General features: G+C 42.2%; 1 protein-coding gene across 2 annotated transcripts in view; it reads right to left on the bottom strand.

Annotated features, from left to right (window-relative positions):
* LOC131935096 (uncharacterized) overlaps positions 1-19,060 on the bottom strand; it is a 164,302-nt gene that overhangs the window by 67,761 nt on the left and 77,481 nt on the right. For both annotated transcript variants that reach the window (XM_059291411.1, XM_059291412.1), the window contains exon 3: positions 3,215-3,331. In XM_059291411.1, the coding sequence (XP_059147394.1) occupies positions 3,215-3,331 (117 nt within the window). The remainder of the gene's footprint in view (positions 1-3,214; positions 3,332-19,060) is intronic.

Raw genomic sequence — 19,060 nt, 5'->3', positions numbered from 1 at the left:
ACATCCACTAGTGAGGTAACCACACATCCACCAGTGAGGTAACCACACATCCACTAGTGAGGTAACCACACATCCACCAGTGAGGTAACCACACATCCACCAGTGTGGTAACCACACATCCACCAGTGAGGTAACCACACATCCACCAGTGAGGTAACCACATCCACCACACATCCACCAGTGAGGTAACAACACATCCACCAGTGAGGTAACCACAGCTACCACACATCCACCAGTGAGGTAACCACAGCCACCACACATCCACCAGTGAGGTAACCACAGCCACCACACATCCACCAGTGAGTTAACCACACATCCACCAGTGAGGTAACCACACATCCACCAGTGAGGTAACCACACATCCACCAGTGAGGTAACCACATCCACCACACATCCACCAGTGAGGTAACAACACATCCACCAGTGAGGTAACCACACATCCACCAGTGAGGTAACCACAGCCACCAGTGAGGTAACCACATCCACCAGTGAGGTAGCCACACATCCACCAGTGAGGTAACCACACATCCACCAGTGAGGTAACCACAGCCACCAGTGAGGTAACCACATCCACCAGTGAGGTAACCACATATCCACCAGTAAGGTAACCACACATCCACCAGTGAGGTAACCACACATCCACCAGTGAGGTAGCCACACATCCACCAGTGAGGTAGCCACACATCCACCAGTGAGGTAACCACAGCCACCACACATCCACTAGTGAGGTAACCACAGCCACCAGTGAGGTAACCACATCCACCAGTGAGGTAACCACATCCACCAGTGAGGTAACCACACATCCACCAGTAAGGTAACCACACATCCACCAGTGAGGTAACCACACATCCACCAGTGAGGTAACCACATCCACCAGTGAGGTAACCACAGCCACCTACATCCCACACAATCTCTGCAAGTTTTACACCGTAAATAAAATTTCCAAAAAAAAACTGAACAGTTAATAAACATCGCATGTTGAAGATTAGACCATTCAGGCGAAAGTTTTATTTAAACAAGCATACACGATTTTCTTTCCTAAAATCTCTCAACGGTGAACACAGTTTGATGCATTACCCAGAACTCAATATTTGTTTTAGATTTTCAATTGTAGGAGAAATCTTGGAATCGCATTCTGGCGTACAATTTTAGAAACAATTAGGTTTCAAGTCGGACACAACAAGTTGACTCGAGCTCTTGAGGAGAGTTTTCGGGGCCCTTTTCTTCAATTCCTGCCATGTTTTTTTTTGGCCATCTTCCATGTCTCGAGAAAAAAAAAAATGACGAGAACCCAGCGAAGACTAGGTCGTATTTTTATTTGGAGAATCGAATTTCTTCCGATAATAATCGATTCCTCCCCCGATGTAATTGTTTGCAATGAAGAATGTCAACAATTGCACAAAAGGGATGGAAAACGTTTCGCTACGAATGCTTTTCTCACCCCGGCTCTCGTGTACATTGTGTTAAAACTGATTTACAAAGAGAATTTAGATCTAGTCTACTTAGACTGGAGATTTAAGCCTAAATTTACTTAAGCAGGAGATTTAAAGTCTAAAATTACTTCGACAGGAGATATACAACCTAACTTTACTGCAACAGGAGATTTACAACTTAAATTTACTAGCCTCCTTAACAGGAAATTTACAACCTAAATTTACTTCGACAGGAAATTTACAACCTAAATTTACTTTCTTTGTGATAAAAATTCGTTCCTTTTTTCATACTCTAGCTTCTAGTTACGTATATAGCGAACTCATCCATACCTAACTCTAACCTAAGCCACATCACTAGTAATGGCATTTAACCTAAACTATATCCACAGGGCTAGCATGAAAGCATCAAACGTTTCCCATATGTTATGTCGGTATGGTGAATCAAGCGTTTCCCATATGTTATGTCGGTATGGTGAATCAAGCGTTTCCCATATGTTATGTCGGTATGGTGAATCAAGAGTTTCCCATATGTTATGTGGGTATGGTGAATCGATATGAACCTACTCCAACGGATGCCGGCAACTATACAATTGCTTCAAGATACGAATTAGATAATGCGCGGTGTGCGATTATTTCTCAAGCGAGATACGAGAAATGTTTGTGTACATCGATACAACAACTATGGTGGTTTGGTCGCAATTTACCCGTGATAACAACGATAACATTACAGCAGAAAGTGGTTTGAAACAACGTCCGAGTATAGTGGGGAAACTTGCTTGATAAAATAAGGGGAAAGTTGATAAACTTGCTTAATAAAATAAGGGGAAACTTACTTGATAAAAGGGGGGGGGGGGAAACTTAGTTGATAAAAAGGGGGGGGGAACTTAGTTGATAAAATTAGGGGAAACTTACTTAATAAAATAAGGGAAACTTGCTTGATAAAATAAGGGGAAACTTGATAAAGGGGGGGGGACTTACTTGATAAAATAAGGGGAAAGTTGATAAACTTACTTGATAAAATAAGAGGAAAGTTGATAAACTTACTTGATAAAATAAGGGGAAAGTTGATAAACTTGCTTAATAAAATAAGGGGAAACTTGATAAAGGGGGGGGGGGGGGACTTACTTGATAAAATAAGGGGAAAGTTGATCAACTTACTTGATAAAATAAAGGGAAAGTTGATAAACTTACTTGATAAAATAAGGGGAAACTTACTTGATAAAAAAGGGGGGGGGGACTAAGTTGATAAAAGGGGGGGGGGGGGGACTTAGTTGATAAAATTAGGGGAAACTTACTTAATAAAATAAGGGGAAACTTACTTGATAAAATAAGGGGAAAGTTGATCAACTTACTTGATAAAATAAGGGGAAAGTTGATAAACTTACTTGATAAAATAAGGGGAAAGTTGATAAACTTACTTGATAAAATAAGGGGAAAGTTGATAAACTTACTTGATAAAATAAGGGGAAAGTTGATAAACTTACTTGATAAAATAAGGGGAAAGTTGATAAACTTACTTGATAAAATAAGGGGAAAGTTGATAAACTTACTTGATAAAATAAGGGGAAAGTTGATAAACTTACTTGATAAAATAAGGGGAAAGTTGATAAACTTACTTGATAAAATAAGGGGAAAGTTGATAAACTTACTTGATAAAATAAGGGGAAAGTTGATAAACTTACTTGATAAAATAAGGGGAAAGTTGATAAACTTACTTGATAAAATAAGGGGAAAGTTGATAAACTTACTTGATAAAATAAGGGGAAAGTTGATAAACTTACTTGATAAAATAAGGCTTTTCATGGACGTCAAGTGCTGCCTCCCATCCGTACGGCAACCCGGAAGTGTTTTGCCAGTTTTCTCGTGGAGGTAGCCATGATGTGGTCTGTGTCTTGTGGCTGTGGGGACAGAAAATGTGAAACATGACATCTGTGTCTGTGGGGACAGAAAATGTGAACCATGACATGTGTGTCTTGTGGCTGTGGGGACAGAAAATGTGAAACATGACATGTGTGTCTTGTGGGGACAGAAAATGTGAAACATGACATGTGTGGCTGTGGGGACAGAAAATGTGAAACATGACATGTGTGTCTTGTGTCTTGTGGGGACAGAAAATGTGAAACATGACATCTGTGGCTGTGGGGACAGAAAATGTGAAACATGACATCTGTGTCTTGTGGCTGTGGGGACAGAAAATGTGAAACATGACATGTGTGGCTGTGGGGACAGAAAATGTGAAACATGACATGTGTGGCTGTGGGGACAGAAAATGTGAAACATGACATGGTCGGCTGTAGGGACAGAAAATGTGAAACATGACATCTGTGTCTGTGGGGACAGAAAATGTGAAACATGACATGTGTGTTTTGGTGATGACAGAAAAGTGTGACCCAACCAACATAGGCATGACCCAGTGACATGACATGAACCAACCGTGACATGACCCAACAATGACATGACCCAAGAATGTCATGACCCAACAGTGACATGTACCAACAATGACATGACCCAAAAGTGACATGACCTAACAATGCATGACCCAAAAATGTCATGACCTAACAATATCATGACCTAACAGTGACAGGACATGACCCAAAAGTGACATGACCTAACAATGACATGACCTAACAATGTCATGAACCAGTGATATGATCCAACCAACAGTGACATGACCCAGTAGTCAATGTGTCATCCACTTAAACTTATCTCACTCAAACAACAAAGAATGACCTAAATTTTGTACCTACACTTATCATAGCACGTGTACCTACACACAGAAGGAAAACAACAGCACACACAAGTTTCACTGCCGTTCACCACCAGCTAACTTTAAACTAGATCTATAAGGGTAAACAAAGAGCGATAACCCTCAACTTAGTGTACCAAGGGGAGGTTACCTGTCGTCAACTTTAGGCTGGGCTCTCAAATCTTGTCGGGTTATGCAGTTACAGCAATGCGTTGGTGCCCATTTTTTGGACAAAGTCTGACCCATAGCAGTGGACTACATCCGATTATGTAGCAGAAGTGAATGACCATGCGATAATCACGAACAGGCATTTGCAATGTCCAGATAGAAACGAAATCAATAGTTCCGGGAATTATTTTTCTTTCTAAAAATAGCACAAGGTATAAATTTCCTCAGAGTAACTTCCCTTTGTTTGTCACTTTCACAGCTGACGATGGTTTTATTTACAGAATAGTTACCTGTGTGGATACTTGTTCTATTTATAGCTTTAACGTGAGTGCTTTTTTTTTGTAATAAAGAAACAAGGAAAATACGTCAGAATTGATTATGCGTTAGCAGCAGCGTAGCTACAAGTGAAGACGCCTGAGGTTAAGAGGGTGGGGTGGGGAGGGGGGAGGGGAGCTAGTGGTTTCGCTCATGCTGCCAGCACTATGTGTGTATATCTAAACAGGCAGAAAATGGTTGACACAGAGACAAGTCGCTTGGTCATGTTTTTTTTTTTTAACTGACGAACAACTAAACGTAGAAATAGTTTTGTCCATAACACAGATGCCATGGGTAGTGAAACTGTAAATGCTAATGTTTGTAGAGGAATGGTCATACAACGGGCTATTGGTACAGGCGATATGGTCATACACCGGACTGTACCATGGTACGGTCAAAGCCTAATTGTACCTATGTACGGTACGACAGACGTACGGTACTACAGCAGATCAGCAACAGGACACACGGACGCTCATACACCGGACTGTACCTTGGTACGGTCTTACATCGGACTGTACCTTGGTACGGTCATACACCGGACTGTACCTACGTACGGTCATGCACCGGACTATACTTTGGTACGGTCATACACCGGACTGTACCTTGGTACGGTCATACACCGGACTGTACCTTGGTACGGTCATACACCGGACTGTACCTTGGTACGGTCATACACCGGACTGTACCTTGGTACGGTCATACACCGGACTGTACCTTGGTACGGTCATACACCGGACTGTACCTTGGTACGGTCATACACCGGACTGTACCTTGGTACGGTCATACACCGGACTGTACCTTGGTACGGTCATACACCGGACTGTACCTTGGTACGGTCATACACCGGACTGTACCTTGGTACGGTCATACACCGGACTGTACCTTGGTACGGTCATACACCGGGCTGTACCTCCGTACGACAGACGTACAGTACCACAGCAGATGAGCCCCCACAGGGACAAGCCTGATGACATCGATCCAGCCAATCACATCCCGAGTTGCTCCAAGGCGCGGCTATTTTAATACTAGCAGTCTGGGCACATCCTGGTCCTTCAGGACCGGGGATCACGTGATCTCTAGAATAACGGCTGGTTGGAGTACTTAGGTGAAGTGATTGGATCACGTCATAACATCTCGACAGTACAACGGCTGTAGTGAGAACAGAAAGGGGGGGGGGCACAAAGTTTTTTTCGGGTATTACTTCTCCTGATCCTGTCTACCGCCCACTTCCCTGGACGAAATGAAATAAATATATAATCTTAAGTGCGCCCCCTGTCTGAAAGTTTAAGACCCCCTCCCCAAAAAAACCCCCAGAGAAAATGTCTGAAAGAAACCCTGGGGGGGGGGGGGAGAGAGACACTAGTGTGGGATCCTTAACTAAATAGTCTAGTCAATGTTACATTCAAAGTTAAATACTGGAAGTTAAATCTGAAGTGAGTGCTGTAATTTTTAAATGCGGACTGAAAATATTTTACACACACACACACTATATATATATATATATATATATATATATATATATATATATTGCACATGCATTAACGACCATAGTTGTTCTTATCACTAATCAATTCGCTGCCACATTACGCTTGTAATTAAGAATATTAAAACAGTTGCAAGTTGAAAAAAAAAAGTTATTTTAGTATCGATTTCTCGAAATTAAACTAAACATACGGAGAGAAGGAAAAACAATCTGTATTTTATTTTTATCTTTAATGTAATTTTCTCCAACTTGTTTTTACCTCTCGCAAACTCATTGATTAGATTTTCATAATTACTCTAAGATAAAACATCTGCTTCTATGCAAGACAGAGACGAGATACACTAGCCCAGTGTCAACTATAACCAGCATATCACATAACAGAGGCGGACAGGACAGTGTAAGGTTGAAAATTATAGCTGCAGTTAGGTGTATGCAAATAGTAATGAAACATGTATCTACACAAATTAAAGGCAATTACAGGTATAGTGAAAATTTCGACCCAAGGTCTTCGTCATCGCACAATAGTTTGGTGAAAGACTATGTCATTGTTAGTCTTTTTTTTGCCTAGGTTTTGACCATACTGTTGTATTCTGACAAGGACCTTAGGCTTAAACGTTAACTGCACAAGATTGACAAATCTTATTAGAAGGTTGGTATGGTCTGTGTCTTACGTGAATTGTTGTTGTGTGTTTTAATCCACAGGGACAGTTAATTTAAAGTGTGTGTGTGTGTTGTATGTACCCAGTGGTGTGTGTGTGTGTTCTATGTGCCAATTGATGTGTGTATATGTTGTATGTATCCAGTGGTGTGTCTGGGTTGTATATACTAACTGGTGTCTGCTTTATGTACTTGTGTTGTGCAAGCATATGACGGCGTGTGTCAGACATTAAAGTTAATTATAAGACACAACAAGTGCTGAATTAACCTAACGCCCTCGCCTTCAGGACGTTTTAAATTGCACATCAGATCATCGATTTTTTTTCCGCCACGAGTAGTCTCCCTGGAATATAAACGGAAATACGCGCGCTCTACCTCAGTTCTCTCCCTTCCTCTGTATTTGTCTATACAACACCCCAGCAGTTTTCTCCCTTCCTGTGTTTTTGTGTATACAACACCCCAGCAGTTTTCTCCCCTTCCTCTGTTTTTGTCTATACAACACCCCAGCAGTTTTCTCCCCTTCCTCTGTTTTTGTCTATACAACACCCCAGCAGTTTTCTCCCCTTCCTCTGTTTTTGTCTATACAACACCCCAGCAGTTTTCTCCCCTTCCTCTGTTTTTGTCTATACAACACCCCAGCAGTTTTCTCCCCTTCCTCTGTTTTTGTGTATACAACACCCCAGCAGTTTTCTCCCTTCCTGTGTTTTTGTGTGTACAACACCCCAGCAGTTCTCTCCCTTCCTCTGTTTTTGTGTGTACAACACCCCAGGAAGGCGGTAGAAAATAAAAACAAATCGGGCGCACCCGAGCGCTGCTTTCAATTAGGGACAGGGCATAGAGAAACCTCATAAATAATCGATAGAGTCTCGGCACCAAAGTTATACAGTATCCTTCAAGACAGGTATTAGAGACATGTTTGCTAAAGACAGGTATTAGAGACATGTTTGGTATCTTTAAAGACAGGTATTAGAGACATGTTTGGTAAAGACAGGTATTAGAGACATGTTTGGTAAAGACAGGTATTAGAGACATGTTTGGTATCTTTAAAGACAGGTATTAGAGACATGTTTGGCAGTATCTTTAAAGACAGGTATTAGAGACATGTTTGGCAGTATCTTTAAAGACAGGTATTAGAGACATGTTTGAAGACAGGTATAAGATTTCGAACACTTCTAGCGAGCATGGAGTCAGTTTTCGGATCAATGAAGATGGGTTTCAGAATTCCATGCATCTTGTAAAGTCAAGCGTCACTTCAGTGATGACGGCAGAAACGGTCGTGTCTTTTGTATTGATACAACTAGACGACAAGAGTGAGCACTTGAGTTACCGACGTGTGTAGGAATAGGCAACTAGGAGAGTGAAGGAAGATTGTACCAATTAATATTTTCACGGAGTGGGCAAAACAACAAGGCTACTATAAAAAAACAACTGGATGAGAAACAATAGTTTTCACGTTCTGGATGTTACAGAAAACTTAAATTATCGAATGGGAGTTGGGGGGGGGAGGGGAGAGAGAGAGAGAGAGAGAGAGACAAACGTTTAAACTTGCGGTTAGAACTAGACTAGCTTTTGTTGGTTCGGCTTATTAAAAAAAGAAAATCTAGAATGAGTTGGGATTTGGGTATAAAAATCTTCCAGTGTAAATAAAAGAGCCAGGGTACAGGAGGGTATGGAGAGGTAAACTGAGGTACCCAGTCTAATGAGGAGAGGATTTTTTTGGCAGAAATAAGAAACGGTGGGGTGGGTAGACTATAGTTATATTTTAAGTGTGAAAATTTCGTTCTGTCCATATGGATGAGATAACGTATAAATGTTAATTCTATGTGCATGTTTGTGTGATATATGCGTACGTTATGTATGTTATTATGTGTGTACGTCAGGGGAGTGTTGATCAGACGTGTGTATGTTATTTGTGTTGGTCAGACATGTGTATGTTTTGTGTGTTGGACAGACGTGTGTATGTTATGTGTATTGAGCAGACGTGTGTATGTTATGTGTATTGGTCAGACGTGTGTATGTTATGTGTGTTGGACAGACGTGTGTATGTTATGTGTGTTGGTCAGACATGTGTATGCTATGTGTATTGGACAGACGTGTGTATGTTATGTGTATTGGACAGACGTGTGTATGTTATGTGTATTGGACAGACGTGTGTATGTTATGTGTATTGGGCAGACGTGTGTATGTTATGTGTATTGGACAGACGTGTGTATGTTATGTGTATTGGACAGACGTGTGTATGTTATGTGTGTTGGTCAGACATGTGTATGCTATGTGTGTTGGACAGACGTGTGTATGTTATGTGTGTTGGTCAGACATGTGTATGCTATGTGTGTTGGACAGAAGTGTGTATGTTATGTGTGTTGGTCAGACGTGTGTATGTTATGTGTGTTGGTCAGACATGTGTATGCTATGTGTGTTGGACAGACGTGTGTATGTTATGTGTGTTGGTCAGACATGTGTATGCTATGTGTGTTGGACAGAAGTGTGTATGTTATGTGTGTTGGTCAGACGTGTGTATGTTATGTGTATAGTAATGTGCTCATGTGTTCATGACAGCGAGAGGGTCAAATCACGTTTGCCCGCCTCCAAATGTGACAATCGAGTTTTGACCACTTTACGGACAAGTGGGCGTGTATTCCCTCCTAACCTAGTTGACCACATCACGTGATTATCCCCAACCAATAGTAGCCTTGGCCCGTAATGCGCTAAATGTAATCAAATTTAGCAGACACAGTTTGTTGCCTTCCCAAATGGCTTGCGAGAAGTAGAAATGTGGTCTGTTAAAGAACTATAGCCCCATGGCCAGTGGCGGAACTAGAAAAAAATGGCCCCCCCGCAAAAATTTTTTTTAGGCCCCTATATATATATATATATATCTATATGTATATATATATATATATATATATATATATATATATATATATATATATATATATATATATATATATCGGGTGCAGTGGCGTAGCGAGGTCGGGTATCACTCGGTGCGGCACTTAATGGTGTCACCCCCCCAGAGGCATAGAGACCCTTCCCAGGGACAAACTTTCAAATTTTCGATTTGCACCCCCCCCCTCAAGTTTTCGATTTGCACCCCCCCCCCCTCAAGTTTTCGATTTGCACCCCCCCTCAAACTTTCGATTTGCACCCCCCCTCGAGTTTTTCTCTATATATTTTGCTATCTTTTGCCTTGGTGTCACCCCCCTAAATGGTGTCACCCGGTGCGGTCCGCACCCCCCCCCCCCCCCGAAAGAAATTAAATTTATATAATTTATATAGAAAATATATACTTTTAACAGTGCCCGCCCCCCCCCCCCTCCGAAAATTTCAAGTGCCCCCCCCCCCCCCCCCCGAAGAAAAAAGTCTGGAAGAAACACTGCCAAAGACCCACCCATATTATAACCGAATATAACCCCTCCCCGTTACGGGCTAAACATGAAATTAAACATTAATACATTCAAAGGTGATATAGATCTTTTGGTTGTTTTTAGGCTTAAAAGCTAGATCATTGTATCCTAAATTTGATTAACTTTAATGTATTTAGTGTTAATAACTAATGTTCAATTAATACGTGTACTAATTATAAAACAATTAATAATATAAAGACGAGCCTTACCTTCCTTGTTGTGTGAATTAGACTCGTCAACAAAATACTTCATCAGGTAAATGAACAACTACTGACTAGTGTCTTTAACAAAATGTGCAGAAGTAGTCAGTTTACAGTTCAGTAGTTCGTTAATCTATGCATTACATCTTATTGTAAAAGTAAGGGTGTGGTGAGGGGTAGAGGTGAGGGGTAGGGGTGAGAGGGGGGTGAGGGGGGAGGGGTGAGAGTTGGGAAGGTTCAAAGGAAGGGGACTAGAAAGTGCCGATAAACATCTACATCAATAGTGCCGACTTTTTCCGGTCGTCTAGAAGACCAGAATAGTCGCCGCAACATTTCCCCAGCCCGATTTCAAAGCGTGCCGGCAAAAACTTCAGATGCTTCGCTAAAGGGAGATAACTTAAACTTTCACAAGTTTATTGATACAGTTGTTAAAGTAAAAATGAACGCAATTATAAATGTATGACATCGAAATAAATAATTATATTTTTTGTAGAGTCCAGGCCAGTAGTTTAAACACACAATCATATATATATATATATATATATATATATATATATATATATATATATATATATATATATATATATATATATATATATATATATATATATATATATTTAATAATGTAAACAATATAACAATCCTTTTTTGTTCTCCTAATCGACGCCACTAAAACTAAAAAGGTAGGCTACGTCTTTGAAGTTGTCTATATGTCTGGCGGTCTCTCGAGCTATATTCTGTACATTTTTTTCAAAGACGTTTGCCGACTATCGTGTTTTTTTGTAACTGTAGAAGAAAGATAACTCGACCTCCACCTAATTTAAAAAAAAAAAATTAATTTTTTTTTTAAATTTTTTTTTTACATTTTTTTTTTAAAATAATTTAGCCAGGATTTTTGGGCCCCCAATCGGTCTGCTCCCCTCCCCCGCATTGCGGTGTCTGGCGGCACTGTAGTTCCGCCCCTGCGTCTTTGAAGTTGTCTATATGTCTGGCGGTCTCTCGAGCTATAGTATGTACATTTTTTTTCAAAGACGTTTGCCGACTATCGTGTTTTTTTATAACTGTAGAAGAAAGATAACTCGACCTCCACCTAATTTAAAAAAAAAAAAAAATTTAATTTTTTTTTTGTTTTAATTTTTTTTTACATTTTTTTTTTAAAAAATAATTTAGCCAGGATTTTTGGGCCCCCAATCGGTCTGCTCCCCTCCCCCGCATTGCGGTGTCTGGCGGCACTGTAGTTCCGCCCCTGCGTCTTTGAAGTTGTCTATATGTCTGGCGGTCTCTCGAGCTATAGTATGTACATTTTTTTTCAAAGACGTTTGCCGACTATCGTGTTTTTTTATAACTGTAGAAGAAAGATAACTCGACCTCCACCTAATTTAAAAAAAAAAAAAAATTTAATTTTTTTTTTGTTTTAATTTTTTTTTACATTTTTTTTTTAAAAAATAATTTAGCCAGGATTTTTGGGCCCCCAATCGGTCTGCCCCCCTCCCCCGCATTGCGGTGTCTGGCGGCACTGTAGTTCCGCCCCTGCGTCTTTGAAGTTGTCTATATGTCTGGCGGTCTCTCGAGCTATAGTCTGTACTTTTTTTTTCAAAGACGTTTGCCGACTATCGTGTTTTTTTTGTAACTGTAGAAGAAAGATAACTCGACCTCCACCTATTTTTTTTTTTTTTTTTTTTAAATTTTTTATTTTAAATTTTTTTTAAAATAATTTAGCCGGGATTTTTGGGCCCCCATTCGGTCTGGGCCCCCCCGCATTGCGGGGTCTGGCGGCACTGTAGTTCCGCCCCTGCCCCATGGTCTAGAGATGTTATTGTTGATGGTCTAGTGTCGCCACTGAGAGATGTTGATGGTCTAGTGTCGCCACTGAGAGATGTTATTGTTGATGGTCTAGTGTCGCCACTGAGAGATGTTATTGTTGATGGTCTAGTGTCGCCACTGAGAGATGTTGATGGTCTAGTGTCGACACTGATAGATGTTATTGTTGATGGTCTAGTGTCGCCACTGAGAGATGTTGATGGTCTAGTGTCGCCACTGAGAGATGTTGATGGTCTAGTGTCGCCACTGAGAGATGTTATTGTTGATGGTCTAGTGTCGCCACTGAGAGATGTTGATGGTCTAGTGTCGCCACTGAGAGATGTTATTGTTGATGGTCTAGTGTCGCCACTGAGAGATGTTGATGGTCTAGTGTCGCCACTGAGAGATGTTATTGTTGATCTAGAACTGATGGGTACCTGAATCTCGTTACGGAGTGTGAACACGGCTGGGCATAGTACTGCCCATACTATCCCTTTATCTGCCGAGGTCACTGAAACACGCAAACTCTACTTCACTTGCCCAAATGGACCGTTTGAAAGGATACTTTACTTTTACTTTATATCGCCAGGTTACAGAACGCCACATTCCCGTGTCTCCACAAACTGATTCTGTTGGACTGCTGGATGCTCAAGCAGTAGATATGCAAACTAATTGTATAAACAACACTAAGATATGCACACCAATTGTGTAAACAACAGTAAGGCAGGCACACCAATTGTGTAAACAGCAGTAGGACGCGCACACCAATTGTGTAAACATCAGTAAGGCAGCGATTGTGTAGCCATTAGTAAAACACACCAATAAATGTTCCAGCGAGGACCATTATCACCAATACAACTCCAACATGCCAAAGACAATTAACCCGAGGTGTACGAAGGGACGGAGGTAGAACAAACATCTTTACGACAAACATGTCCAACTGTAAATGACAAAGCCATAAACGCTGCTAAAATTATGACAAGCTTATGTTGCGGTGATAAAGAAAACGTATTTTGGCAAGGCCGGTTAACTTCACAAAAACGCGAGCGCATGTGTATTGTATTGGTTTTAAGCTAAAGTCGAGGACTTGGTGTGTGCAGTTTTTAATCAGAGATCAGGATAGAAGCAGCAGTTCAAGAAAAGTAATCGTCCGTTAGTTGAAGGAACGGTTGTGATCATTTGGTGAGCACCCAACAAGTCTACACAAGTTGAAGGAACGGTTGTGATCATTTGGTGAGCACCCAACAACAGTCTACACAAGTTGAAAGGTTGTGATCATTTGGTGAGCACCCAACAACAGTCTACACAAGTTGAAAGGTTGTGATCATTTGGTGAGCACCCAACACCAGTCTACACACGTTGAAGGACGGTTGTGATCACTTGGTGAGCACCCAACAACAGTCTACACAAGTTGAAAGGTTGTGATCATTTGGTGAGCACCCAACAACAGTCTACACAAGTTGAAAGGTTGTGATCATTTGGTGAGCACCCAACACCAGTCTACACAAGTTGAAAGGTTGTGATCATTTGGTGAACACCCAACACCAGCCTACACAAGTTGAAGGAACGGTTGTGATCATTTGGTGAGCACCCAACAACAGTCTACACAAGTTGAAGGAACGGTTGTGATCATTTGGTGAGCACCCAACACCAGTCTACACAAGTTGAAAGGTTGTGATCATTTGGTGAACACCCAACAACAGCCTACACAAGTTGAAGGAACGGTTGTGATCATTTGGTGAGCACCCAACAACAGCCTACACAAGTTGAAGGAAAGGTTGTGATCATTTGGTGAACACCCAACACCAGTCTACACAAGTTGAAAGGTTGTGATCATTTGGTGAACACCCAACACCAGTCTACACAAGTTGAAAGGTTGTGATCATTTGGTGAGCACCCAACACCAGCCTACACAAGTTGAAGGAACGGTTGTGATCATTTGGTGAACACCCAACAACAGTCTACACAAGTTGAAAGGTTGTGATCATTTGGTGAGCACCCAACACCAGCCTACACAAGTTGAAGGAACGGTTGTGATCATTTGGTGAACACCCAACAACAGTCTACACAAGTTGAAAGGTTGTGATCATTTGGTGAACACCCAACACCAGTCTACACAAGTTGAAAGGTTGTGATCATTTGGTGAGCACCCAACACCAGCCTACACAAGTTGAAGGAACGGTTGTGATCATTTGGTGAACACCCAACACCAGCCTACACAAGTTGAAGGAACGGTTGTGATCATTTGGTGAACACCCAACACCAGCCTACACAAGTTGAAGGAACGGTTGTGATCATTTGGTGAACACCCAACACCAGTCTACACAAGTTGAAGGAACGGTTGTGATCATTTGGTGAGCACCCAACAACAGCCTACACAAGTTGAAGGAACGATTGTGATCTTTTGGTGAGCACCCAACACCAGTCTACACAAGTTGAAAGGTTGTGATCATTTGGTGAGCACCCAACTTGTCTACACACCAGCTGAAACCGTAAAAATTGGCTTCGTGTTTTGACGCTCTGTTGGATGTGACGTCATGAGGCTTAGAATAAATCCGTGCTGTCTTGTATTGGTGGAGGTAAGGAGAGGGGTAATGGGGGTGGGGGTAGGTGAGAGAATGAGTCGAGGCTAAAATTGAATGGGGTGGAGGGTAAGGTGAAGGCTAACTAGAATGGGGTGAAGAGTATAGAGAGAAGACTGAAATAGAATGGAGGTAGGGGATGTAGAGAGGTGGTGGGGATGTTGTCTGTGTGGATGTAGAGAGAAGCGGTGGAAGTGTTGTCTAGCGAGAAAATGGTCTGTGTTGATTTTGGCACCAACTCCCACACCTGTACTCAAACTATGTAACCTGGCCCCCCATGGGAGGGGGTCATTGTGGGTAGGGAAGGCGAAAATGTATTTCACAACAAATCATCAAAGTTCATCTGAGTTCAAAATGTTTATTGTTTGATATCGTTAGGCTTGGAGAATTATGCCATAGCTCGTGTTTTATGTCTTGTTTTATATTCAACAAGGAAATAGGGGGGGGTGCCGACAGAAATACGGTAGACAATAAATGTGGTGATAAACTATGGTGTTAAACTATGGTGTTAAACTGTGGTGTTAAACCATGGTGTTAAACTATGGTGTGAAACTATGGTGTTAAACTATGGTGTTAAACTATGATGTTAAACTATGGTGTTAAACTATGGTGTTAAACTATGGTGTTAAACTATGGTGTTAAACTATGGTGTTAAACTATGGTGTTAAACTATGGTGTTAAACTATGGTGTTAAACTATGGTGTTAAACTATGATGTTAAACTATGGTGTTAAACTATGGTGTTAAACTATGATGTTAAACTATGGTGTTAAACTATGGTGTTAATCTATGGTGTTAAGCTATGATGTAAAAAACTATGGTGTTAAATAATGGTGTTAAACTATGGTGTTAAACTATAATGTTAAACTATAATGTTAAACTATGGTGTTAAACTATGGTGTTAAATTATGGTGTTAAACTATGGTGTTAAACTATAATGTTAAACTATAGTGTTAAACTATGGTGTTAAACTATGGTGTTAAACTATGGTGTTAAACTATATTGTTAAACTATGGTGTTAAACTATGGTGTTAAACTATGGTGTTAATTATGGTGTTAAACTATGGTGTTAAACTATGGTGTTAAACTATGGTGTTAAACTATGGTGTTAAACTATGGTGTTAAACTATGGTGTTAAACTATGGTGTTAAACTAAGGTGTTAAACTATTCACCAAACATGTAACACAAGTAGCCTAACGGTGTCCAGTGTGTGGTGTGGACGGTGAGTGTTGCCTTTTTTGGTGTGAGTGTGTGTTTTTGTGGTTTTTGTTGGTGTGTGTGTATGCTGTGCGGTGGTGTTTTTGGTGAGGGTGTTGTTGGTGTATATGCTGTTGCAGCTGTGTGTAGTGATGGTGTCGGTGTCGGTGTGGGTGATGTTGTTAACGTGTTGTTGGTGTGTTGTTGATGTGAGTGATGCGGCGCTGCTGGTTTCAGTAGTGTGACACTGTCGGTGTGGGTGGTGTAGTCTCGCAATGTTGGCGGGGCATAAGATTCGGTCACAAGGAATAATTTGAGTTTTATTGGAACGCCACCGCTAGTTGGGACTAACACGAGCAATCACACGTCCCTTCCTCATCCGCCCTCTAAACGCTATATAACGGCTTCAGGCTAGACAAAAATCTATAAGGACATTTTTTTATTTGGTTGACACTTCTACCATAATAATACTTGGCTAATTTTAAAAGTACTTTTCTGCGGTCAGTAAGACATGAATTTCACATTTTGTTGGCTTTCTTATAATCAAAACGTGAGATATTTAGTCGCTGATATACTCGATGTACTTCTGTCTCCCTTCTAATACTCCCCCCCCCCCCTACACTCGATTAATCTTTCCGCTGGCAGTTCATGGCCGACTAGAGTGAGTGATGATATAGCCATATAACCAATTCAAGGGTACAGCTCCACAACTGATAAATATCTGGACGAGCTTGTACAAGACACGAGCAACACCGAGCCTTTGGTTAGACGGACCAGCTAGCACAGAAAAATTTAATTTTAAGCATTTTAGTTTCGTTCATGGGTCAATCCACTCCTCAAACAAGGGGGGGGGGGGGGGTTAGAGGTTGGGGGAAGGAGGGGTTAGGATAACATCCTTTTTATTACTTTCTCGTATATACAAATTATAGAGAAAGTCTTGTAATCGTGGGGAAAAAAAATCGAGATTTTTGCTAATCTCGACGTTTTAGGGCTCCCTGAGTCGGAAAAACATAATTTTGCAATCTTGTCCGTATGTCTGTGTGTATGTGTATATATGTGTGTGTGTGTGTGTGTGTGTGTGTGTGTGTGTGTGTGTGTCTGTAAACACGATAACTTGAGTACCGTTACAGCTAGGTTGATGAAATTTCATTTTATTCATTATATCAAAATCGTAGATCCGTATCAACTTTTGAGCGATTTCTGATAACCGGAAGTGGTACTTTTTCTACTTTGAATTTTTCAAAAGCCTATAACTTGAGTACTATTTCGAAAAGATAAATGAAATTTCACACGTAAGTAAAAGATCTAATTCTCTACCTTCTATCAAATTTTGAGTAATTTCCGTTGACCGGAAAGAGTAATTTCCGTTGACCGGAAGTAGTAATTTGGCGTTCACTTGGTGTGCAATTCTTTTTTTCTACGAGATTTTATTCTATTTTAAAAAGTTTAAGTAGCCTATTTAAAATTGATTAAAAATCATGTCTATAGTCCGAGTTCCCATCCCCTGTTGTTTTATATAAGAATATTCGAGAAAGTTTAGGGGAGATCACTCCCGGTTTATTTGAATTATTGTTATTTTTGTGCGGGCAAGTTGACGTTTGTAATATTACAGGGTACGGGTGTGGTCAGGCGGTTTGTAAAGAAGTTGGACGTCAATTATGGAGGACCTTCCGTGGAGGACCTTCCGTGGAAGACCGTTCATATTATGGGTTTGGGTCCCTGAGATAAAAATGTGAGGGACGACTACAGCAGGGCACTAGAGTAGAGCTGGCGTTAAAGACAAATCTTGTGGCACGTCTACCTGAGACAAAGTGTGGAGTGGATGTTGCTAACTGCTTGATGCCGGCAGGTGTTAGGGGAGAAAGGTGTTAATGGACGCAACTGGTTGTAGCTGATTAAATAGTTCAGGTACGGTAGACGCAGTGATGTAATCCAGAGAAGAACATTATTAAAAATCTGACACGTTGAACTATAGTATGGTTAGGGGAGTAGGTTGGGAGAGTAGGGCTTTGAGAGTAGGTTGGGAGAGTAGGGTTGGGGGAGTAGGTTGGGAAAGTAGGGCTGGGGAGTAGGTTGGGGGAGTAAGGCTTGGAGAGTAGGGTTGGGGGAGTAGGGCTGGGAGAGTAGGGCTGGAGGGAGTAGGTTGGGGGAGTAGGGATGGGAGAGTAGGGCTGGGAGAGGTTGGGGGAGTAGGACTGGGGGAGTAGGGCTGGGGGAGTAGGACTGGAGGAGTAGGGTTGGGGGAGTAGGACTGGGGGAGTAGGGCTGGGAGAGGTTGGGAGAGTAGGGCTGGGGGGAGTAGGACTGGGGGAGTAGGGCTGGGGGAGTAGGACTGGGGGAGTAGGGCTGGGGGAGTAGGGCTGGGGGAGTAGGTTGGGGGAGTAGGGCTGGGAGAGTAGGGCTGGGGGGAGTAGGTTGGGGGAGTAGGGCTGGGAGAGTAGGGCTGGGAGAGGTTGGGGGAGTAGGACTGAGGGAGTAGGGCTGGGGGAGTAGGACTGGGGGAGTAGGGCTGGGGGAGTAGGACTGGGGGAGTAGGGCTGGGGGAGTAGGGCTGGGAGAGGTTGGGAGAGTAGGGCTGGGGGAGTAGGTTGGGGGAGTAGGGCTGGGGGAGTAGGGCTGGGAGAGTAGGGAGAGTATGGGAGAGTAGGGCTAGGGGAGTAGGGTTGGGGGAGTAGGGTTGGGAGAGTAGGGCTGGGAGAGGTTGGGGGAGTAGGGTTGGGGGAGTAGGGCTGTGGGAGTAGGGCTGGGAGAGTAGGGCTGGCAGAGTAGGGCTGGGGGAGTAGGTTGGGGGAGTAGGGTTGGGAGAGTAGGGTTGGGAGAGTAGGGTTGGGAGAGTAGGGCTGGCAGAGTAGGGCTGGGGGAGTAGGGTTGGGAGAGTAGGGCTGGCAGAGTAGGTTGGGGGAGTAGGGTTGGGAGAGTAGGGTTGGGAGAGTAGGGCTGGGGGAGTAGGGCTGGGGGAGTAGGGCTGGGAGAGTAGGGCTGGCAGAGTAGGGCTGGGGGAGTAGGTTGGGGGAGTAGGTTGGGGGAGTAGGGTTGGGGGAGTAGGTTGGGAGAGTAGGTTGGGGGAGTAGG

Source organism: Physella acuta, unplaced genomic scaffold (genome assembly GCF_028476545.2).
Source record: "Physella acuta isolate Inbredline_101_S28 unplaced genomic scaffold, ASM2847654v3 ptg000131l, whole genome shotgun sequence".
Taxonomy (NCBI): domain Eukaryota; kingdom Metazoa; phylum Mollusca; class Gastropoda; family Physidae; genus Physella; species Physella acuta.
Note: the sequence above shows the minus strand (reverse complement) of the source record. Positions and strands in the feature narration are given on the sequence as shown.